Source organism: Opisthorchis viverrini, assembly GCF_000715545.1.
Source record: "Opisthorchis viverrini unplaced genomic scaffold opera_v5_175, whole genome shotgun sequence".
NCBI lineage: Eukaryota > Metazoa > Platyhelminthes > Trematoda > Opisthorchiida > Opisthorchiidae > Opisthorchis > Opisthorchis viverrini.
In genome coordinates, this window is record NW_008751833.1 from 675,832 (window position 1) to 701,457 (window position 25,626).

The window sequence follows — 25,626 nt, forward strand, 5'->3', positions numbered from 1 at the left end:
ACGGTGAACATGCGATCCTCCTCAGCCTCCGAGTTCTATAAGTGCATATGCTCTCTCAAAGGCCACCAAGCTCCAGGTCCGGATGACTTCCCACCGATGTTGTTCAAAGATGGGGGCGAAGTTCTGTAAGCACTTGTCTGATCTGTTTGCCTGCATTCGGGTAAAAAAAGACCGTTGCAGACAGCTGACGGAAGAGAGGAATAGGGCCCGTTTTCAAAAAACGGGCTCGTGGTGAACGTGGCAACCACAGGGGGGTCAACTTGACCCCGGTTGTAACGAGACTGTTGGCATTACTTGTGCTTCATCATTTTGTAGTGAAACAATTATTCGAGAGCAGCAGGCGGGATTCCAACCCGGTGGAGGTTGCATTGACTAAATTTTTACACCGTCACGTGCTAGAACAACACCGTACGTACAAACGACCCACAATTTTAGTATTCCTGAATTTATAAGGCGCATTTTACTCGGTTGACCGGTTTGTTCTCCTTGGCACGCTTCCTCATCGAGGGATGCCCCGGAAATTTGTTAACATAAAAAGTTCTTTGTGCTGTAAGACTTCCAAACGTGTGGTAGCATACAGAAAGTTCTCCAGAAGCTTCCGTAAACAAAGCGGTGTCCGTCAAGGCTACCCAGTCTCTTCATTCCTGTTTAATTTCGTGATCAATGAGATAATGAGATGAACGCTGCAGGTTCCTTAAAAACCCCAAATTCAAAAACTTTGTCGATCTGGAATATGCAAACAGCATCGTTTTCGTCTTCAAAGAAGAGAAAAAGGTGCAGATGTTTTTGGATGAACTGAACAATTCATTCCGTCCTTTGATACGTACTTTGCACCCACAAAGTGTAAGGTCCTTTTCCTGGATATACAGTCACCGAACATGCCAATTGCAATCCAGGGAGATGCACTGGAAGTTGTGGAGCGCTTTACATATCATGCAAGTTGTAGTACTTCTGAATGTAGTGTGTTAGATAAAACCAGTGCTCAGATCTGTAAGTCTCGGGTCGCGTTCGCTAATTTGAGACACTTATATCTTGAACGGGGATTATCTCCGAATCTCACAGGAAGTACGTATCAAGCTACAGTACAGTTTGTTTTTTTGTATGACCGTGAGACTCTTGCTCGAGCTGCGGAACTGAGACGTCTTCAGGCGCTCGACAACTGCTGTTTCGGAACCATAACTCCTGTGGGTTGGTGCCGACAAATGTGTAAGGAGGCAGTTAGAAAGTGAGTTTTCGGTTGTGGAACAGGGGCTTCCATCGAGGGATGTATCCAGCACCAGCGTTGGTTAAGCCGGGTATTGCGCATGCCGAACAATCGTTTGCGGAAGAGAGTGCTGAGTTCCGCGCCCAATTCAGAATGGTGGAATAAGGGAGGTGGCCAATCATTGACCTTACAGAGGGGCGTGGAAGAGATTACGTCGGTGCTACTTGCCCTTCAAGATGGGGACTGCATGATCCCCACTGTGCCTGGTTGGAGACGCTGCAAGATATGGGTGCCAATCGATTTCAATGACATTCTTTTTGTCATGCTGCCTGAATACGTGTCTGGAGGTGTACGTATCTCGGGATGATTGTAACAAGCCGGCAGTTAGTCCCTCCCACATCTACTTTTAGCTATCACTTCACAGTAATGGTGTCAAATAAATCAAGATTATATGGGAGCAAAGCACCAGTGTTAAACACTGATGTCATGCTGTCGATAGTGATGGTCATTGATCAGTTGGAATTTCATCCTGTAGGTGAAGGCGATCTGTGTTGAAAGTCTAGAAGCACTGTACATCTATTAAATCCTCATTGAAAATTATCTGCAGTGCGCAGCTCGTGGAACTCAGGGTGCTTCGAATTTGCGACCTTCTGGCTAGTGGTTGAATACCTAATCTGTCGGTTTCGAGGGGCTGGGTAGCAGTGTGATTAGCTCCAGCTTAAACAGGTTAGACAGGCGCTCATCCCACACTCACAGAAACCACATCACGTGCCACGTATTGATTTAATAGCCCCCCAAGTACTAAATCTCAGATGAAAGTTTCGATCATCTTGTGAAATCATTACTCCTCTGCGATACCCACAGATGGATCGTAGTGTGACAGGACGAAATCTTGACTGGAAATCAAGAAATCTCACACTACGAACGAAGGTATTTGTATTCGAATACCAGCACTTCTTTATAGTCGCTGACTGCTTAGAAGGCGTTGAACTCTTTTCGGATAACCGCCTGTCTGTTTCATAACAGCATTTAAAAGGCTAGGTGATTGTGTCGAAGATTGGAGACAAAGTGTATTCAAGTATATTATCTCTGAAAAGTACTTTCAGAATTGTATGAACTCACTCACTTACAAATCAGACTAATCTTTTCCTAGGACCAGCACTACAGGTAAAGAATGCTCAGTAACTCACGTAGAACTGCAGTGCCATATCGCTCCCTGTTCGATCGAATCAACATTTCTAGGAGTGACCGTCTGCCCACTCCATCTGCCCCGATTAGACAAATCACCGGACGTTGGAACCCAGATATTAATGCCACTTCTTCGTACAATGTTATATCCTTCGTTTCGTATTCGTCGGCGTCACGCGCGCGAAAAGGCACAACCACCTGCGGGAAAATGATACAGAGAACAGTCTTGAATTTAGAAGAATCACTTGGTGAAAAAACTGTCAATAAGGTCACCCGATTTTCCTTTAGTAAGTCGTGGTTAATTACGAATGTCAGCTGTACGGAATGCTCATCCAGCGAACCACTCTTCTCATGCGGTTTTGATTTTACTATCACCATAACGGCGACCCTTCTGTGGTACCACATAAACTTGGGATAAAATTGGTTGGCAGGTCAACTTAAGACATTCTCCAAGCTAACTGACAAATTTCTATCGCCGGTTTTTAAAAAATAACTTTGGCCGGAGAGATCGCAGCCATCGAAAAACGAAGCGAGGGAGTCATTTCACTAATACTCAGGCTAATCGACAGCAAAAGATGTACAATCCGTGACAGCTCTACAAACACAATTGCAAACTTAAAGATATTTAGGATTACAGTTAAAAACATTTGAGAAAACATCAACTTTCTGGGACCCGAAAATTCAACAAGCTCACAAAAACCGGAGTACTAACACGAAAGAACCTTAGGACCAACTTAGTCTACTGAACTGTCCACAGCGAAAACAATCAACATTCATTCAGTTCAATCTCAACAGGAGAATGTACAAATCTCGGGGTTAAATTGGAAGTTAAACCTACCCAGATCGTTTTTTTTAATAGCTCTCCATGTTAAATGTGTTCTACCGAGGCTGCATGAATTCCAGGTTTCGAGAAATTCGAGAACACAGACCCCTTCAATCCATTTCATCGAAACAAGTGGTATGCTCGGATATTCACACAGATCTACCACAGTCCACAGCAAACCGATCACTACGCCTAACCCTTCCATTATGATCCTTAGGAAAGAAGTCGCAGAGTCTCCATTAATCCTGCTCGTTGCGCCTGACCTATTCTGCTTCCAGGGGTTTGTTTAACCATTTTATCTCACACGAGATCGGACAGTTCACGAGGTGTTACAGTGACACCCGCATTGGTAAAGCCCAAATTTTTGTTCAGAGGATCTGAAAGTTTTCTAACAAGGTCATCTGGGGTCTTGTAGACTGATAGATCGGCACAACAAGCGGCCATACCAAGTTGAATGTCATCGGCCTCGAAACCTATCTCAGACAGGCTATATGGTTTATCCTGCTCATGCGTTGATTATATTCTGCACACTCCAAACCCAAAGCCGTTCGCCTCTTGCGAAGCAATCCTGATAAAGATGCCGTAACCAGGACTGTGTGCGCTGGTCGATTCTATACACCTCCCCTGGAAATGAACACCACCATGAGGGCCTCAACTATCTAATCGAAGTAAGATGAAAATACCAGCCTTCCATCTTATGCCCATTTGTGTATAAAACATCGTAGTGCAGCTCAGAAGAACCAGAAATGATGTCGGATCCCATATCTTAGCCGAACGTTCCATCACCTTAGAGAAACAATTACTTTGAGGCAGGGCAACTGGCAGGTTATTCACCCTGGGTCAATCCAACAAAAAGTGTCAGAGTGTACTTGGTATCAGTTTCTATTGTAACAAGAAATGAGAAAACGCTCAGAGCCGAATCGACTCTGAAGAAAACCATTGTTTTCACATGACCTAAGATTGGGTACCGCTTATCTTCGACTGCGATTCAGGAATCCAGAGAGTATCAACGTAGCTACGTCATTTGTAGTGGTTAGAAGAAATTCAAGATTGATGGGTTACATGCATGAAGTTATCACTGACATGGTATGCAATCGGTTTTACTGGAACAATTAATCAAACTTTCATTTGAGAAGTCTCGTTATCCTTTAAAAGTCTCAAACTGGTAATAATCAATGGTATCCAGCACTTTACTATTTACATCAATACTAAATCGATTAGTGGTGCATCTAACTTCCGAGAGTAGATAGGAAATGGTGTTTCAGTAGAATAGCACATGTAACTTCTACATTGCGGCGGGCTGGATTCTGTTTGGTAGCATCAACGTATTAGCACAGTCAGCTTATGTCCGTATCCTGAATCCACTAACAGGTTCTGAGTAGTAATTGCACACTAAAAGTAGAAGAGTACTCGTCTACACCTTCAGTACACTGCCAAGGTGACTTGAGAAACTTGATAAAGATATCGTCCGGATATCCCTCCAAAACATCACAAAGTATTTGATACAGGTTGGGAGAAACAATTTTTTCGGGCACATTGTTCCGGTTTCCTTTTTTGAGGTGGAGAGAAGATGGTTTCATATTTTTGTCATGATTATCTTTTCCTCCTCCTTTCACAAGCCCTATCAACTAATGATTTTGTGGTCTGTTCATATCTGTAAGCCATTCAAGCCGACTAGGAACGGAGCTGTGCTAACAATTTGGGGCCTCCACAGTTTCATCGAGGAGTGTAGACAAGAAACGATAGATATTTATGAAGTCAAGTACGTCGGAATAACAATGTGCGTGGATCTTCATTATTCGATACTGATGCCTGTTTTTTCTTCATAACTTATCACACAGTGGGTGTGGGGACAGAATGTCCTTAAGCATACCTGTTTCCGCCGGCGTCTCGCAAGCCCGCAAGCGACCATTTTGTAAGTAACCTCTTCTGGACTGGGAGCACTTTGGACAAATGCCCTTCTTCGTTCCTGTAAAACTATGGAGGGAATCAGCCCAGCCCGCTGATGATGACCGTAATGTCTGGCCTAAAAAAAAACAAGAAGTTCCATGTTAGTCAAGTTTGTAGGGTAAATACTCTTCGGTTTAGCAGAGGAACCTTGGAAATGCTGGTTCACAAGTTCCTATAGAATTTGGTATGGTTTGAGCAACTTATCAACACTCAGAGGCAAGGCTTACATAGAAAAACTGAAGCTCTATCCGTATGATAAGAAAATAGGTAGCAAATAAATGCAACCTGATACAATTCTCATAAAATAAATGTCCACGTGCACTATGAGGTATTCAGTCATCTGCTTAAATCCTGGTAGGTATACACAAATATGAGACATCTGTTGTTCTCATCGAGAAAAACAGTAAAACTAAAGCCCTAGCGTCTGATTTATCACTCCATTTATAGGTGATTACTGCATCTGATTAGATTGAGTGTCTATCAGTCTAGTGATTGTCGCTATTGGTTGAACTTCTCAAGCATAGCTGGTAATCAGTAAGTTAAACTACGCTCAATAGAATAAAAGGAGATATTGCACTATCAAATAACCACCGTTGCGTTATTCTGACACCCACGAAAAGAGGGTCCTAAGAGACAAGAAAATTGATCTCGTTTCTCACATACTGTATGAATTTAGTGGAGAGAAGTGGAACACAAGAGACGCACTTGCCACCAATAAGGATCCTCCTGTTTGAGGACTTGTAAAACGTCACCGGCACTGAAAGGTAATCCAGCCTCCTTGCAGGGTATGAGATTGTCATTTTTCGGATTATACGAAAAATATGTTCTGAGAAACAGCTGGAAGAGTAAAGAAATCACAGTAGTAACGTGTAAGGAGATAGAAAAGAAGGTCAGTGAGATTCACCAACAAGGTAACAAACAGAAGTGCCCGTTAGTGTGAAAATCCTGTTGTCACATGCGAACAGAAACAACCTAAGTCTTGTATGATGCTCAGTTCATTCAGCGCTCCATGACACTTCACGCGCTAAAAAGCAAAAAAACTGAGTTCACTCATGGGGAAATGCTGACAGGATGGCACACCGACTTGAACAGACCACCTGGTTTCTTAAGGTTTAAAATTTCGAATTATATTTCCTAAACCATCCATTCTTCTGTGAAATTTAGGTTTACCCATCTGATCCTAGAAGTTCTTTAGTCGGGAAGAAACCCGCGTCATGATGTAGAACAAGATTAGAACCATCTGAGCAGATAGACTGAAGGAGTAGGAAATTTTGACTTTTTTCAGTGAATTGTTCTACAGTTCGTATATGTGTGAGGTATAAAAGCATCAAATGCATGACTGAGGCGTGCCTAGCAGTCGCTCGAACCAACCAATTTTCTAATTGTCCTTGGTGAGTGGGCTTTGTGTCGGGTAGGCAGAAAGTAACCTTGCGAATGAATATGTAGGGCTTCTCCTGTTTTCTTTTTTGGTGGACGGAATAACCATGGAATTATGTGACCAAGTAGACAGTCAATATTGCATCGCTCTACTCCCGTCAAATAAGGAGAAACAGCCAAAGTCTATGAATTGCAGGCTATTGATGGAATTCGGTAAGTGTGATGTAAAAAGCGGAGGGGAGATTACCAGTGAACTGATCAACTGGGGCACCCGAAACGCATTTTTGTTTACGAACGAAAATGAGTAGGCTGGACGAACACGATCACCCACCCAATCAGTCAGCCAAACCGACTTCCGCTAAAACACAAGAATATGAGTAAAACTGTCCGCATCAGTGACTGAAGTCATTGAACTGGGTTCACTCAGGCTATTCGTTCGTTGAGTAATTGATAGGCAGGTAACAAATACGGCTCACAGCAACCAAGCCTATTCACTGCGTGCCATCACCCAGAGTCCACTGATATAATGCAGCCCAAAAATTCACACTGTCCCAGATCAGATGACTCCCATGATTGGCATATACAATGGTTGTTCTCCTTGAGCGCCACCAGTCTGGCACGCAAGTAGTAGCGGTTACTTCATCTGAGTAACGACTGGCAACGTTAAAAGTACAGTGGACCTTTCTTCATTAAGGAGACTACCCACAAGGTTGCTGAAAATTCTTTGACAGTCCACGGCTGGTTTCGCCTTTCTTGGAACTCCTCAGGTGGGCACAGTCCCTGAGATTCCGTCAACCTAATGTTCCACGTGAACCCAAATTTGACTGACTTCGACAAATGCACTCATTTTCAAGTTAATTTGGAATCATTAAACTTATATTTTAGCGTACATTCACCGGTAGTTCATCTAGCTGTTCTACCACTAAGGGGGTCACATCGTGGGAAATCCGGTGGTATCATTAAAAATACCGAGGCGACCCGGTTTATCATTTGCTATTTCCCGATTATTATATAATGTCTTTTTCATAAAGGAAACTACCCACTAGGTTGCTAAGAGCTCTTCGACAGCCCACGATCGGTTTCGCCCTTTTTGGGGCTCATCAGGTAGGCGCAGTTCCTGAGTTTCCGTCAATCTTATGTTCTACTTGAACCCTAATTGGACTGTTTCCGAGAAATATACTCACTTGCAAATCAATTCGGTTCGGTTTTCACACTGAATTAAATGTCCTATTTAAAGCACCCCTGAATGACGAGGGTGGGAGTGAATTTTACTGCATCAAAATAACCAGCCAAGCTTCATGATCCTTCTCGTCCACGCTGTGGCATAAACTAACCGCTCCACCATTCAACCGGCCAATAAGTAGGCTGGTTCTATAAAAAATACGGATCCATTTTTATTATTCTCAAAGTGTAGAAAAGTGCCGAAGATCCAGGCAGTTTTCATCCATCACGGAATCTCAGCTATGTTTCATTGGTATACCTGAGTGAGAGATAAACGCTAAGCTCTCTTCTGTTGGGTCACATCTGATTACGGAGTGTAACAGGTGACCAGTGCCCCAGCAGCACTTTATCCTGGAGATCGTAGGTGATGTTCTTCATAAGATGAGAAAACTGAGAAAAATCAGGCACACAGATCGAAATCGAATGGGACAATAAATGGCAAACAGCAGCAGACCACATGAAACTTCATGCGTTATGCTTATTGCCGCCAACTTCTGGAGAGGTGAAACTATCGTTCGGTGCTTCTGAAATCTTACAACCATTTTCAAACTAACAAAGCGGGAAAGTGGAGGCTCTTTTTGATGGGAACTGCCGAAAGAAGTGACCATAAAAACGCAGAGAATTAACCTGCATTAGTCCATTGTGCTTGGGCTTCAAGGCTAGTCAGATCACTCAGATCAGCTGATCTCGTTTGGAAAACATAAATGTATGGCCTAACCCAGAAAGCGTTCAGAACGATCAGTAGGGTGATGCCGATAATAGTCTGTTATTGGTCCACAACAAAGGTTCAGAGGGTGTGGTTTCCGCGCTCGGTACATCTCAAGAGTACCGAAACGTTTCCAGAAACACATGAGGAGGAAAATCTGTATTTCGTCCCTATTGGTTGACTGCGTCGCATAGACAAGTTCCTTACTGGAACTACCACAACACTACCCAAAACAGTTTCACCACCTGATATTGATTTTTGGATTTTTCCCTTATCTTTGGCCAGACAATACGAGTTCATGCAAGTCAGCTCAACCGCGTCAAAATGTTTGTTGGAAGAAACAGTCAGGACTCTTGATGTCTACCACAACTGCGGGTATCAATCACAGGAAGTCGGTAGGAATCCGTGAATACTGACCTGAGTGGTAGTTGGCGTGGACTGGTAACCAGGAATAATTTTGAACGTGACAGTTCCAACGGCATTTCGCAACACACGCTGAAGCATTTGTGGTGTGTCTACCGGAACACCATTTGCCTCACGAATAACGTCGCCCTCGTGAAGCAAACCTTGTTGCTCAATGCGAGATGCTGTTAGAATGCGCTTGATAACAAGCTCCTTGACTAGTCCGTAGTGTGCAGACATGTATTGTTGTTGTACAACGGTTATCCCCTGAAGAAGAAAGAAAAAGCGAGTCAGTGTGGCCTACATCATAGTGAAGAAGAATATGAAACCACCTTTTTAATCTTCTCAGACATCAGATGGAATTTTAAGTACAAATTCATTCCTCAAAACCTTCGATGAACAGGAAACCGCCAGTCGAAACCGATATCAAATGATCAAGACTCCTGTAACCGAAATCATTTTTCTATGTACAGATATCTGGGGCCATATTTGCGTGACACCCTTGAGAGGAAGCTCCCAGAGTGGTTGCGGCGACGAAACTATGAAAAATTCTGTCTTCCAGGATTTATTTGGAGCGGCCTACAAACGCTAACTGGTTGCAACCTCGTTGAAAATCGCGTCCTCACTCACGAGTTCTGAGTGTCAACCTGGTCATTCCCCAAAATGAATTTGCTGGTCTTCTGACTCGGAAAATTTTCAAGACCAGTCATCTTTCGAGCGGGATGCGTTTGAAGTCGCTGACTTTCGTCAACTCATTCTTCATAGATGAGTCCTTATTGGAGAGTAGGAAATATGCTCCCGGAGAAAACAACTGTGGATACAAGCAAAATACACTCATTTGCTGACAATATTGGTTTTGCGAGAGATTCACCTGGAACTCAACTGAGTCGCTCGTTTGTGGTGTTTCAAGGCAACTGAATGTACTGCACCAGGCCGCCTCATGTTTCCGTTGCTACGATATTCGAGATATCCCGATACATGTATATTCGTAATGCACTACTGATATGGTTGCTGAAATTTCTTCGACAGTCCACGTTTGGTTTCGTCCTTCTTGGGACTCATCAAGCAGGCTCTGTCCCCGAGTTTCCGTCCAACTTATGTTCTACTTGAAACCAAATTGCACGAAAATAGCGAAATACACTAATTTGCAAACAAATTTGGCTTTGCAAGAGACTCACTTGGAACGCAGCTGAATCTCTCGAGAGCAACTGGAAGTAACTGAGATTGTGTTCCATACTACTTTTAAAACATATATCTGGTGACAACTATGAACAATGACATGATGCACCTATCACAATTCATTTATCCGTGTCCACCGGTATAACAAGCCCATCGTTAAGCTTGGTGATAAGGTGCCGTCGTTGAAGCAGAAATCTTTTAGCCTGAAAACTGTGGTCCACTGATGGAATTGAGTGGTCAAAAAAGCTGTAGACCCACATGTCTCGCCTTCGTAGTTTGACATAACTCCATCCCTTGTCGTTCCCAGCGTTCTTGTCCAAAACTCGTGGTTTCACAACTCGAATGTCGTTCACCCTACATCACCGGCTGATCAAACTTTCCAGATCGTCATATTGAGCGCATTTGCGTATTTTCAAGCACAAAGACGGTTTTGTCTATCTGATTCGCAGACCACCCACCTCGAAGCAGTTGTCACTAAAAGGGCTTGACAGGTGATCTCACAAGTCCGGATGTATGACCAGGCTCCTCATATTTAGATGCAATTAAGTGTGTAGGTGTGAAAATGTTTCGTTTTTATGAAGCTCCACGGACGACGCGGTTGAAAGCACAGAAGTGATAACCAGTCCTACTGGCAACCATGCGTCTGTAAATTTTTATCCCCTGTACTGAGGAAGATGTTATTGAGACGATAGTTCCCTTCCAAAGCTACAGTTCACAAGCTCAGCTCAGTCTTTGTACTAAGACATCATTCTCGCCTTGATACTGCAACAAGAACATCCAAGTAAGTAACGACAGCTCAACTCCAACGTATATAGTACTCATTTCCAGTGGGTAACGATGCAACACTAAGAACGACAACTATTCAACACACCTTACTGGTAGCTTTGATAATAAGTTCTTTGAATAAGCACCACAATTTAGTGGTTTGCTAGCAGGCATCTCGGTTGATAGAACACCCTACCAGTAAGTGAGAGGCCGAGACTTGTAGTCCTGTCCATAAAAGCGTAAAACAATGAAGACCAAATGGGGAAAATTCTCGATAACAAACCGTTGGTTGCATGGCGAAAGTTTTGTCTCTATATCAAGGTAACCGTGTTACAACTTTTCTCAAAAACACTTAAAGTCAAAATAATATCGCAGTAGGCACAAGGGGGTGTACAATGCAGAATATAGCAACAAAACTTCAACCTACTCTCGACAGTTAGTCTCCGTACAGCACTCCTGGAAATTTGTTACATACCCATAGTTGTTTAGACAAAAAGTTAGTATCCAAACCCACGGGTTGATAGACTACATAGTTGTATGTTGGTGTTCCCTAAAATGATAACCAGGAACGCCTTCTCCCTGCACGCTTAGTGTTCGCTGGAATCAGGAGAACCTACGGCTGTTCTAAACATCCATCACTCTGACCTACAAATAACCCTCTGAAGGGAGATATTTTAAGATTTTTTGAGTTATTGGGACAAGGGGAAGGAGTACTTTGGTGCCGAAAAATGATAATGAACCTGGATAACAAGCAAACAGCGATGGAGATTACTGTTGCGAAGTATAGCTCATTACTGGAGCTAGAATAGACGTTGCAGACCACTCACACGGTTACTGAGAGCCCTTTGACAGCCCACGACCGGTTCATCAGAGTAGGGTTCACCAGGTAGGTGCAGTCCCCAAGATTCCGTCAACCTAATGTTCTACTTGAACTCAAATTGCACCCAATTCGACACCTAATTCGCGTGCCATTTAGGATTTCATGGGAGAATTACCTAAAACTCAGCTCAATCATAAAGGAGAGCTTCAGTTGGCTTCAGATGAGGCTCTCATGAAAACCAAAGTGGTATGCAAATGAACGTATCGGTCGGGGAGCTAGGGTAGTGTTGCGTGCCTGGCAATGTTTGATGAAGGCCTTCTGGTACGGAATTTCGCTCTCCCAAAAGACCGCATAAAGGTGTTGGTCACAAATGATCTTCTCTTGGAGGACCTTGCAAAAGCTAGAAAAATACTGGACAGACATTTTTAGACCTAGTGTGACAAAACATTGTTTGGACATTACACTATAAATGTTCCTCTCTCGACTGATCGACCCAAGCGCAGAACAGTTTTGCCCGGCCTCTTGAGACTTGTTTCAAAGGTTATGATAACCTTGGAAGAGAAGGGACCAGGTTCGGTCATAGCGTCAGGTGGTCTCCCAGAGAGTGACAAATGTATAAGCAGATAGCTTTCAGCTGGACACCAAATTACCTGCTATCTAGCTGAACTCAAGTGTGAAAAGCTTTACTCAAAAACATGGGGCCTGCAGAGCTCACTCTTGACGGGCCCAGAACACAAAAGTATCAAAATTTGAAGCAAGTTCATTAATATTTGATCTCAAAATTCTTTCCAACAAGAACTCCACGCAAAGGGAGGGTCTCTCCATGTTTCTAAAATTTAGCAGACGTTTCAGATGACTGTTAGTGTCCGGGATTTTCTGAGGATAGTCTCCTCAGGGGCAAAAATCGCACAATGAGGATAGACGCATTCAGCACATAAGGAAAATTATCAGATGGTTTGTCTTGCTACAAATTCCCTCGGCCATGGACTGTTCTAGATAAACTGTACAGCCAGTCCAGCGAGTGTTTTCAACCAGGCAGTATCAGGCTCCTGAAATGCAGAATAACTACAACATACCAGGTCTTCACCGAGGTTTTTCTCAAAGCTGACTATCTTCATAGTTCCTTCCACCGGTGGAAGTGCGGGACCAACCCCTCCTCCGGTCAGTGTCGCTTCGTTGATTCGTCCATCAAGGTATGCTGGCATGCTTCCAGTACCTGTCAGCTTTGGCTCATTGTATGCGTTTGTCACACTTGCAGACTTTCCGTGCAAAGCAAGCTCGCCATCACCCACTACGTTCTGTGGCATTATCGAACCTCTGCTGGCAGCAAGACTGGCCAAAGTGCCGTACGTCCCAGAAATTGCATAGAACGCCGATTCTGGGAGCTCTGGCATGTGAAAGTGTTTTGTCGCCACTTCAGTATAGGCTTCAGCAAAGCTGCGAAAGTGCGATGTGCTCAACAAACGCACCAGCTCATTAGATTCTACGTCATTTTGGTCAACTGAGAGTGGGCCGTTGTATAAAACCTCTAAAGTGTCTTGAAGTAAAGCAACCAAATTTTCGCATTCTCCAGGCACTTCTGGTTGGGATACGGAAAGAAGGTCGAAAATCTGTGAAAACAGACGGAGAAGAAAAACGAGACGACAACTCGTGACCGACATTTCACTTTAAGAGTACTCAAGTGATGTGTGATAAGAGACACATCGACACAAAGCTCTTACTGACTGCCAAATATCGGTGGTTCAGTTGGTACAAGACACAGAAAAATTGCAACAATAATAAAGGAATTGAAATGATCAGGAGTGAAAAAAGTATGTACGGCCTGCAATATAAAATTTAGCTTCTATCAGGAAGGTCAGGTTCCTGAAAGCAACCACTGAGTGCCCGAAATCTACTGAGGCTCTCAGCTCCGCCAGATGTTGACCAGACTGACAACGCTTTCTGAATATGCAGTGTATCACAGTCTTGTATCAAACCTAGGCAGCGAGAGTCAGAGTTGATCAAGGTCAGACAAAGCCCCGCAATATGCAGCGCAGTCTCGTACCAAAGCCAGACCGCGTGAATCAGCATTGGACCAAGTTCAAACAGTGTCCCTCCAATAGGTAGTCTGAGACCTTTGTACTTTCGCGCTCGCACGAACTCGCTCTCGCACTCGCTTGTTCGGAATACAGCTGTTGTGTTCCCTTCTGTGAGTCTTTTTTCCGGCATTAGACACTGGAGCGTGTCAACGGTCAGACGCAACAAATTGACGAATCAGCAGATATAACTGCCCCACTTAAATTTGGAGATAAATGTGTAGAACCGCTTACAAAAATGTCTTATGCCGAAACTCCTCTGAACATGCATACAGCTTTGGTGAGCAGTGTCCGACCAGGATTCTGAGTGAATGGCAAAATTTCAAGAGATAATCTGATAAGGCATGATAACTGACAGTTCCAACTATAATTTGTTTGTATCCATTCACTATTTGTTTTAGAAATGCTTTATTTCGGCCATACACTCAAAGCAGGGTAGGATCCGCACAAGCCTAAAGATTGTGTAAGAGTTTACTACATATCCATCCTCTTTATTTCATGTGAACATGGAGTATGGAAGTGAGAAAGACCCACTGTTGTAGGCCTTCTGTGCATTGTGACAGTATAAAAACAACAAAGACATGACATCCGAGGGGACACATCGGAAGGCATGGTAACAAGAGTTCTTAAGCGGTTGAGATTACAAGACGAGGGACTAAAAGAAATAATAGGGAACTAAACGATTTGGTGTTTTGAGGTAAAAAGATACGGAGGTCAAACCGGCTTCTGATTGAGAATGTTTAGTGGGAAATTTCACTGGGGCAATACTTCTGGGAGAAGATTTAAACCCAAATATGGGGATACACTCAAGGTCCATAGAGGTGGTTAGAGGATGTAGAAGATTGAATAAATGGAGATCTTGAGTATTTGCCTACGGTTGTAGATAACAAACCTAACTTCGGCAAGATCGGTGAGATGGTGGTGGTCCTTATGTGGCCATATCAAGCCCATAGGAAAGAAAACACTAGGATAGATAAGAGATAAAACAATGAAGGCTGGTCCTGACAGGAAACATATGCTTAATAGGCACAACTGATGGAAAGGGTGGTTGATATAGAACAATAATAAAGTAAGAGGGTAACCGAAACTTGAGTGACTCGGATAAGGCAGGCGCTTAGGCGAAATCCATCTAGACACACAAGTGGCACACGATTCTCCAGGCAACTACGCATCCAGTTTTTCCACCTTGGATACACGTCCGACAATGAAACACTGGTGAGAATGCCAGCACATCAAATCTTGTCAAAGGCCTCAAATACATTTGGCTTTATCAAGGGAATCAAGAGCAGAGGACCAAAATGTGACAGGCACGATAATAGTTCCCTTCGAGGAGACTGCACCTGAACCCTTATTGGTGAATAAGCAGGAGGGTGTCACCTTCAGGGTATGGCGCGACTTCCCTTCCAAAGATCAAGACCACTGGGTTTGACAGCTGACCGAATGTTGTGGAAGGTGCGTGGAAATCTTATAAAAGCGGTTGTTTACTTCATATTTTACTCCACCTGCTAGCTACCAGAACCAATCAGTAAAATGAAGAGGTAATGTTAAAGAAAGATTATTTGTTACCCTCCACCTCGGCGATATATTCCGATAGGAGGCTAAGAAGATTTTTATGCGCGTTCGAGATTTTAATCGGGCTGATCACCTCGATGGACGAAAACTATAGACACTTCAGTGTAACCTAAATTTACGTCAAGACAGTTAGATTTCTCTGGTGAAATTCCGGGACGAGAAGTTGTGGATGCTACTTGAATTTATGGGGTGATGTGTTCCTGTTAACTGGAAGTCAATCTGTACGGTAATTCCAAGTCACACTGGTGTCAATGAGCCCCATTGTTTAAGCGTAACTCATAAATAATGAGAAATTTATACGTGAAGTGATGAGAATATATAATATTGAGCGTTTCTGTCACCAAAAACAACCGCATATAGTTCCACATACAAGTAGTTCAAAATCACATCAGTATCCTAGTTTTCCGCCAAACGTATGTGTCATGCAATCTAAAAAGGCCAGTACATCCAAAGTTGACTCTACCAATACACTAAATTTGATGTGTGAATTCATTTCATTCAGATAGTCGTGAAACCCCCTGACCTTGTCTTGTTTCACACGACGAAGTTGTCGTCTACGTAACGTCAGCCAAAGCTCGCCGTTCAAAATCTTCCATAAATATATTTGCAAAAAAGCGGATGCTGGAAGTCCCATTGCTAGACCTTGTTCTTGAGTGAATACCACAGAGTCAAAAATGAATTGGGTGAAGGCATGCTGTTATACCTTTCACTATTTTATTTACCGCAAGCTGGGTTTCCCTCTGAAGGCAACCTTTTGAATCGTTAATTGACATTCGACACTGACCTAGTGCGCTAATCCGAAGATGTCTTACTGTTTGGTTAACTGTCTGCCTTGAAACCTAGCCAATTTGGTGACCTGCTCACTTGACCTAATTAAGTTTTCGGCTACCAAGCCCTTCTAAAATGATAAATTCCCAGTCGGTCCCAAACTTTTTCCAACTGATTGTAGACTGAAGTCCATTTTACTCATTATCAGTGTGAAAACATTTCGGATTTTCACTACAGGTTTCATCCTGTAATCAAAGTCCGTCTATACTAAAAGGTTGAGAAACACCGTATGACTGTTCCAACGCTTATTAGCAGTAATCAGCCGTAAGTAAGCAGCCGCAGTAAGCAGCAGTAAGCATCCCATGAAACTCAAGGGAATCTGGAACCAGCGGTTTCCAGGGTGGTAACTTGGACACAACCGAACGGCCACGAGCGGCTGGTCAGCAGTGTGAATAAATCAGACTAAGACAGGACATACATCCACGTTTCTACTAATCACGGGGTCTATATCCTGTAGTCAAGTGCTGACTGATTAGCTGTTCAGTAACGACGGAATCCCAAAGTTTCGAAATCTTTATTAAAATTTCTAAATTGCCCTCGCGCTACTGACAATCTGTAAGTAGTTTACAGGAGGAAAAGTTCACCCGATGAGTCAGTTGCATTTGTTGGTTACTTATCGGTTGGTTCTGGGTCTGTTCTCCACGAGTAGCAATTTACTTGCAAGGATTTCTCCATCTCGACATCATCGGTGCACCGCATTAGTAATAACCGATAGGCGCACCCAAGTGATCAGTGTTTCGAAACACGGCCAATTCCACCTGAATACTTGTCACCCATGGAGTTGGTCCATGAACACGTGACCAAATGATATGGATTCAGTAAGTGAAGAGGAAGTGGTGCTATATCTTGTCTTGGTCCAAATTAATCACACTTCTGAGTAGTTTCTAGCTGCCGAATTGCCAACCGAGAGCTCGCGGGTACGAATCGCCTTGGAGCTTTGTGAGATGCGCACTGCTGATGAATCTCAATAAAGACTGAAACCGCAGTACAGTGCTTCTCAACTTTTCAGAGTAGACTGACTTCGTTTGCAGAACGAAATATCTGTTATTAACTGTTGGAACTGACTGAATTTCGGTGCCGAATTCCTGAGGTCACTGTCGAGATCAGAGTAGATATATCATGAGAATCGACTGCTGGCGTTCAGTATTTCAAATTTCACGACATGATCAGTTGGACAAGTACACTCAGCTGTCTGGTACATGTGGAGCTCTATCAAATGACAAGCAGTAGGCCGACAAACCTGTAAGGTGGCTGGTGCGCAAATGTGCGGTATATGATACGACTAAACCGTAACGCCAAAAAATAGCTTACAGATATTTCAGTAGGATTTGAAGGCTGTTATCCTGAGGATTAGTAACAAGCATTATTAAATTTAGTAGAGGTTTCCTGTCTGTGAAGGTAGTATGCCATATTTTTGTGTGGATGACGCAATATGTACATCCACAAACGATATTATTGGGGGTTGTCTGGAGTGCGGTTCACATTGAATCGGATTTTTGGCGATTTTCCTCAAAATGCTGTACTGGTTTACGAGATTATCGTTGTGTTTCATGCAGACAGAGAAGCAGTTTCCCTTAGACTAACGAATTACTTTACGGTGAGGTCTACATGGTTGACATACTGGCACAGTGGATGGTATGTGCCAGTATTTCAAGCACGCGAGGATTAGCTTTAGTGATATGAAAGATTCACAAAGAATCACACCAGATAATTATGCATTCACTGCATTCAAAAGTAATACATCCAAATTACCGTGATGTTGATAAAAACAGCTCATGAAAGTCAGAGACCTTTGATTTATTCCCTAACAGACAAAACACACGATTTCACTGGTTTGGCTACTCCGCTGCTTACTTTTTATCAAGAAACAGCAAGCTTAGGTCAGATTCCGTTTTAGTTTTTGGAATCAGCATTAGTTTTTAGAAGTGGCTGTGCTTTTCGTCACTGTAGGTGTTCCCAGACTTTCTCATGAAAACCAACGTAAAAAATGAAGTTGTGGAACCACAATAAAACTGGTCCTTTCCTCATGAGTGACCCCCGGACTGTAAACTGAACTATGTGAGACTATTCAAATAACAGTTAATAGGGGACCATCTCACTACGAAACGAATGAACTTTTGTACTTTCAAATAAAGGGAATGCAGATTCATCTCAACCTTTTGTACAAAGTAGCTGCTTTTACCACTGGCCACAATCAGAGTCTATTATCGTTATTATGGAACACCTGTCCATTTTCTTTTTTTAACTACAGTTCACTTTCCACTGTGCTACCACCTGTTATCCATCATCCGTTGGTCAGATTAAATGTAATTTGCAAAACCCGTTGCAGGATTTATTGTCTTGCCAGGAAAGTAGATTTGCAGTGGCAGCAAGGTCTTGCTCGGGTTTAAGAACATCACCTGTCACAAACACATTATCCATTTTGTTGGTTCGCAAAACCTCTGTGACCAAGCAGAAAGAAGGACCAGTCACTGTTGGCTTTTGAATACATATAAGGAAAAACAACAATAACTAGTTTACTTAGATAAAGCCCAAACTCTTACATGGACAATAACAGTGTTGCGTGCACCATTTACGCCGATACCAGTTTGGGATGGCTATTACTTTCCATAAACAATCGTTCAGATTTTGCCTCGTATCATCGCTTTCATAATTCTTCTACAGTCCGAAAGCGTCTCCTGAGCAGGCGGCTGCAGCTAATCCTGCATAATTTGACATCTTTACAGAAAAAGGGTGAATACAACTGGTGATACCCATATAAAACATCTTCGGAACCACGTGGAGACACAACAAAGCTAAAGCACGCATTCTTTTGGCACGAACCTTCAAATTGATCGGGTTGGTATAGAGTACATAAAATGTAAAAACAAGCGCAAATGGACGCGTTACGCATCAATGAAACCGAGTGAACCCAAACTAGGATGAGTGACACTGCACTTAGTGTTCTGCGATCCTAGTGGAGCATAAACACCACGCTGCCAGCTTTTAGGTAGCAATGTGTTTCCTGAATATTCACAGGTGAAAGTAGCATCACATAAAGACGTTTGCAATACGGATAAAATGCGAATGTACATACTGGAACGATACATTTAAGGAAGCTGGCTGATAAGAAAATGCAACCCTAACTTATTCTTGTGGTGTAGTCTTGTTACGATTGACGGAAACCACCGGCGTCAATGGAGGTCCTATTCCTTGAGTGGATGGAAGACAACAAAAAACTGGAGAAACAAGAGGCCGTCTCAACTACGGTCCCTAAACACAACTCACTACGATCTATGTTAACGACAACATGGGTGGAACCTGTTGACCACGGTTCTGCGTTAACCAGAATCTAGTGGTGTGCAACACATGCGCCCAAAAGCGCACTTCTGGTTTTCTTAAAATTAGACCAATGGATCGTACAAAAACGTGCGTAAAAAAAGTTAAATAGTTAAGAAGAGGCGTGGTTTATTATACATATAAACCCAATACAAATGGTTGGAAAACAAGTTTTTTGCAGATCACCGGCTTACATGTCATGTCTACCTCCATGTGTGGAGGTGTGTCACTACAGCTGCCTAAACAAATGGTAAAAAATGAAAGACTTGTGGCACCACCTTAATATAAAAGAAAAAATTTCTGCATCAAACACAAAGTGTAAAAGAGGTGCGAATGCACACCTATGGCTGAGACAATCATAAGAGGGACAGCAAAAGATGAAGGACATCCACTTTAGAGTGTCCAACAAGATGAGTCGACAGACTGTTGTGATGAATTCTGTGTGTTACTCCAAGGCCATTTAGACACTCCAAGAATGAAGCTGTCGTAGTCGACAGACAGAGATGACAGACGGAAAACAAGATGTTGATAAGTACTTGAATGAATTGCAGTACCATGCTACCGAGCCGAGGCTTCTGTCCCAGAATTAGGGCACCAGCATGATGCCTTGACCAAATAGTCCCAACAAGTAGCAAGCACCTAGAGTGACAAATTACATGTTTCTTTTATTCAAAAGACAAATGCGAACAGGAAACCTACCAGGTGACCAGGATACATTGGCTATAAGGCGTTTGCTGAAGAATATCGGAAAAGTGTGAACCAGCACACCACCATGAACATGATTACGGTGGAAAAGACTTTTAGGAAGACTCTGAGAAACCAAATACTCAACGTGGATTTACTTCTTGATAAAATATAGGGAAGAGGAACAAAGGCGAATAGTCCACAGAGTATTTGTTCAATTCAGCATAGTAGTCGGACGCGCTGTATTATGAAAGGTGGTTGAGAAGTGAAAAGTGAAAGGATGTCAATAAGCTAGGAATAGATGGGTTGCTATACCGCCAAATGGAGGTCTTTATCTAACGTTGGTAGCAGAAAGTCAGTATTATCCAGGGTTTTCACCAAGGCGATTTTTAAAAACACGGATTTCGCGAGGAACCCATCGGAGTCCCTGTTGGGTCGAACACCGTGTTTACCTCAATACCTGGTTGGGTAATACAAGTTCGTCATGCCTGTTGTTCCTGACTGGCTAAAATCTGGAAGAACGTCTACAGCAAAGCTGACAAACTGGCATATCATTCCAGCAAACACAGTTCGCTTATCGACGCCAGTAGGTCTATACGTATGATGGCAGAGTAGCACTAGGGACCGAAATAAACGGCTCGGACTCGCAGCCACGTACAACATAGGGTTGTGCATCCAGCATGACCTGACAACACGCCATCACAGAACTAGCAGTGGCCAGGGCCCAAAAGTTTCGCCACTGCTATAGTAAACGTTTACTTGTGGGTCTTATTGGCATTTTGGATGCTTAATGTTAAATTTATTTAAACAGCCATAAATTGTGGGCAGCCGTTCTACTATCTGCAGAGTCGTGCATGCTGGCTATAAAAAGTGCGAGGGCCAGGCACCAGTGTAGTGTTGGGAATGCAATATATGCCAAAGAAGGATACAATTCGCTACGGCTCCTTGCTCTTGAATACAAGCGTTGTAGAGCAACCGGTTATCTATCTTCAGAGTGTGAAATCTTGAGGTTCTTTGATTGTTCCCACTGGCCAACGCCATGTACACGTTGGCACGAAGATTGAGTCTGAAGTTTCAGCTAACAAAAGAGTTGCTCCACGTGTACCAGCCGTTACGGTAGACAGCGGTAGAAGGAAACCACGACAAATACCTGTAACCTGTAACATTGTAACCTGTGCTATTACGGTGAACTAATGTGAACATTGCTTGGCCAGCGCCGTAGTGCTCAAATTATAAGGGTTATACATGGATTAAAAACCAGCTATAATTAATGCCTCAATTACCGTGATGAGGTGGAAAAAATAACTACTGCTCATCGTTTTTAATGATCCCTGCTGACCATCTGCTTCCCAGTGTGATCATTTTATCGACTTTCGAACGTTTTCATCTGCGCCACAAGTTATGCAGTTACAAATGGCGCTTGGCTTCACTTCCATTTTTGTAGCTTAGATGCCATTTCTATTCTGTCTTCCTTTGTTTCCATGTGCATGCGGTGTGCTACTTCGTGTTGCTGTCAAAGCTACCTTATTACTGATTTTTGGATACTGTTTGTTAGTTGGTGTGACCTAGTAATCTGCATTAATAAGCACGATGAATTAGAGAAAGAAACGTGCGATTCTTGAAAATTTTGTGTTTGTTTCGTGTCTACTTTTAGTGTCTGCTTTTTTTCACGTTAATTCTGCGAACGATTAAGGAGTTAGTTCCGAGGATCCAGTGACCTAGTGACTGCTGATTTTCAATGCAATACTCTTCCGACTGTGGAGTCTCATTCACAACCGTAATTGAGCAAATGCGGTTCCGCCTCCATAGCCTCCGTGCCACCCGTACGCTCACTTATAACGTCGATTCCAATGCACTTCCTCCTTGCCTTCACCGTATCACTCCGCACAGCTTCAAAATGAATTTAGTCTTACCGGTGTTAGTAAGTGTAGCCCCATAACCCAGATAAAAGTCTGCATAGAGCAATAACCTACAGCGCACGTCATTTATTTTTATTGAGCAGGACTTAGCTTTTAGATGATCAGTTAAAAATTTCATCTAGTTTGCTTGTAGGGGCTCGTGGTCACTAAGGATACAAATGATTCACCGGAGATTCTTATATTGACCAAAACCAAGCAGTCAACCGAAATCCTATCGGAACACATAAATTCAAAACAAAAATTACACCAGAAAGCTTCTACCTGTACAATTTCTTTGAACCCTTTCGTGGAAATTATGGAGTGGAGCTCAGAGGTTTCGGGGTCAGCGAAGGTTTTCTTGGCATTCTTTCGCACCTTCTTGAAAGCACCTTCATGAGGTTGTTATTATTTGAAATAACATGTTACTGTAGGTGGGTGAGTGTCTCATTAGATAATGTCCCGGCTAGGAACACCAACTGGCGGAAGAAAGCATTTCAGATGCCACGTACGAAAAAACGCTGTTTATTTCAAAAAATATTCGGCTGAGTCAAACCGTCTAGTTCAATTCAGTTGCGTTCAACCTATTTCTGTGCCGGTAACCTGGGTGAACAATGTTTGGATTTATCGCTTTTCTCGTATTTCCTATATCCTCCAAGAATTCTTGCTTCTAAAACAACGGTGACAGGGGTAGTCTGCCCATGTAACCTAAACTGACAAGACTGTAGCATTTGTAAACTGCTCTTTTTCATGCTTAGTATCATCTTCCTTTTCCCCATCATTATCAGTCACATCGCTGAACAAAAGTTTATTTTACCGAAATAAAACCGCTACCGCCTGCTTGTTGGCTCCGACGTGACTTTGAGACTTTTGCTGAGTGACTGTTGTTGTGACCGCCGGTTGGTTATAATTGACCTCTGCTAACACTAAACGTGAATAAACATTTCAGCTACAAACACTGGACTATTATATTCACACTTGTGGATTAATATTTCGATCACCGGAGATCTGGAATACCAGGAAAATAGAACTATTCTTGGTGTGGTGGTTCAACGGAATACGGAACTACGGAATCTCCTATTTTGAACTGAGTCAAGATTTACTTAGATTTTTCTCCTTGTGACTTTGTATCTGGCTTACATTATTAATTTGTTCTGTTCAATAGAAACTCATAGGGCCGTTAACCACTACATATTTGGTGAGCCCGAAAATTTTTTGCTTTTTTCCGTTTTTCTTGCGAGCTCAGAACTCACATCTCTCACGCATACACTTGGTCCAGTAATTTTTTTAACCATGTCTAACGAAGAAGGACTCAACACTGAGTTTGTTGAAAACGCCGTTCACGTAAAACTGCCAGCTTTTGGGGTCCGTAACCCTAGAGTATGGTTTATCCAACTGTAGTGTTACTTCCATTTCCGCCGAATTACCTCACAGCAGACCATGTTTTCTTACGTGGTTTCTCAACTCCCGACCGAGGTTGCCGCGGAGGTTATTGACCTGATTGATCCTATGCCGGTATTAAATCTCTACACCACACTAAAAGCAGCAGTTATTAAACGAACAATCACTTCGGACGAAGCGAATCTGCAGAAATTGCTTGCAGGGTCGAACTGGGCAATCGCACACCTTCGCAACTGCTACGGCACATGCAAAGCCTTGCATGCGGGAAGTCTTTTGACGACGCAGCTTTAAAACAGTTGTGACTGCAGTGTCTTGCCTTAAGCACTCGCCAAATTCTGACTACCCAGTCAGATCTCTCTCTGTCGTCACTCGGTGAGACGGCAGATAAGATTCACGAGTGCTTCACTGACCGTTTGATAGCCTCAGCCTCACAACAGCCCATTCAGCGTAACGACAACCATGTTATAGCTCGCCTCGATCAAATGTAGGCGCAAATCGATCAACTGGTGGATACGGTAAACAAGGTGGTCACCACAGCGGCGCGGACTAACACTTCACGTTCGTCCCGATCGGTTTCACGTAAACCGAACTCTCCATCTTGGAACCCCAGCCGATTTTGCTGTTATCACACAAAATTCAAGGAAAAGGCTCCACGTTGCACACCCCCATGCACCTATTCTCTCACCAGGGAAACTCGCTGGATAGTCAGTAGTGGCGACAGCTGCCACTGGCCAGTCACCTAGTGTCCTCTACTACGTTACGGGTAGAACCACCGGAATGCGGTTCCTCGTCGACACCGGTGCAGAACTTCGCGTTATTGCTGCCGAAAACTCAAAACGCTACACTTCTAACCCGCTAACGACACTACATGCGGCTAACGGCACGCGCATAGCTACTTTTGGTCATAAGTCACTGACGCTTGAAGTGGGTCTTCGGCGTTCATTCCCCTAGATTTTCACTGTCCCAGTCATCGGTGCGGACTTCGTGACCAACTTCTCGTTGGCCGTCGATATTAAGCGGCAAAAGCTTTTGGATTCTTTAACGTCGCTTTCCGTTCCATCATTCTAGGTCGACCCTCTCGGTAATCACGTCGCGCTTATTTCAAACCTTCCGGTTTTCGACGATTTGATCAAAAAGTTTCCAAGCTTGAGTACGTTCGAAATCGGTTTCGTTTATCCCTCGTGCAAATTTGTGAAAAATTTGTCGTTGTTCAATCTATTCACAAAGTACACACGAGTAATTGTTGAATTTTATTACCCTGACAAAACATCTGAGTGATAACCCTTCATATTTTGCCCACACCTCCTATTTTACATCTAGTCCGAAACATGACATCAATCTATACCGATTACCCTCCGCAGCTATTGATAGACCACAACAGATGTGGGCGAAATGGCTGCCCGTCGGACGTCAAACGCGGTATGCAATGCCACGCCTGAAAGGCCTGGTGGCATTTCAAATGCACGGGTTTACAGGACGACCAGATAAGCCGACTAGCCAACTCTCCTGACCCGTTTGTCTGTGCCAGCTGCCTCTATGTCAAGGGTGCAATGCATACCGCAGCGAAGAGAAGAGTCCCCCGAAACGGTACCCAATCCCCAGTGCAGATGCCGAAAGACCACTGCCAGTGTTCCGCTTTAATCGGGATACTCGACGCGAAATTAGAGCGTCTTTCGAAGGCACTGGAGGACTCAGGCGCTAAGAATGCAGCGACCTGGGCGAAAGTCGACAAGGAACTTTCCTCGCTGAACCAATACCTCGCGATGTCCATACCGGGTCCCATGGCTGCGAAGAAAGTCATACAACTTTCTGACGCGGATATAAAAACCGCCTCAGCGTCTCTAGTGGACAGACGACTAAGGAGAAACAGGCTGATAATCTGGGGGTCATTCTCCCAAAAACTCACGCCATAAAAGCTGACACAGTAGATCCTGAGCAAGCCTGATAAATCGCCTCATGCAGAATGGCTACGCCAGAGGGGAAGTAAGCGAACCCTTGGTCTTCTAGTCACCCTTTCTTCCCCGTCCGACGCACAGGAAATCTTGGAGCGGGCTGGCAGCATTCAAAAGGTCAACCCAATGGTCAGGCGCCTATCTGAAGATCGTCCTCTAGATGCGCGTAAGCTTGGTCACAACAGGTCAGGAGTGGAAACACGAAGCAAGCTTCCACCGGGCAACAAACCATACGACCCCAAACTCATGACCAAGCCGATTGTGGT

The 25,626-nt window shown here is 43.5% G+C and overlaps 1 protein-coding gene across 1 annotated transcript in view; it reads right to left on the bottom strand.

Moving 5' to 3' along the window:
• T265_07588 (hypothetical protein) overlaps positions 1-22,508 on the bottom strand; it is a gene marked incomplete at both ends in the record, with an annotated part of 28,819 nt that extends 6,311 nt beyond the window's left edge. The window contains 6 exons of the mRNA XM_009173145.1: positions 2,395-2,590; positions 5,089-5,241; positions 5,871-6,002; positions 8,887-9,138; positions 12,712-13,245; positions 22,293-22,508. Coding sequence (XP_009171409.1) covers positions 2,395-2,590; positions 5,089-5,241; positions 5,871-6,002; positions 8,887-9,138; positions 12,712-13,029 — 1,051 coding nt within the window. The remainder of the gene's footprint in view (positions 1-2,394; positions 2,591-5,088; positions 5,242-5,870; positions 6,003-8,886; positions 9,139-12,711; positions 13,246-22,292) is intronic.
• Positions 22,509-25,626: the final 3,118 nt, after the last annotated feature.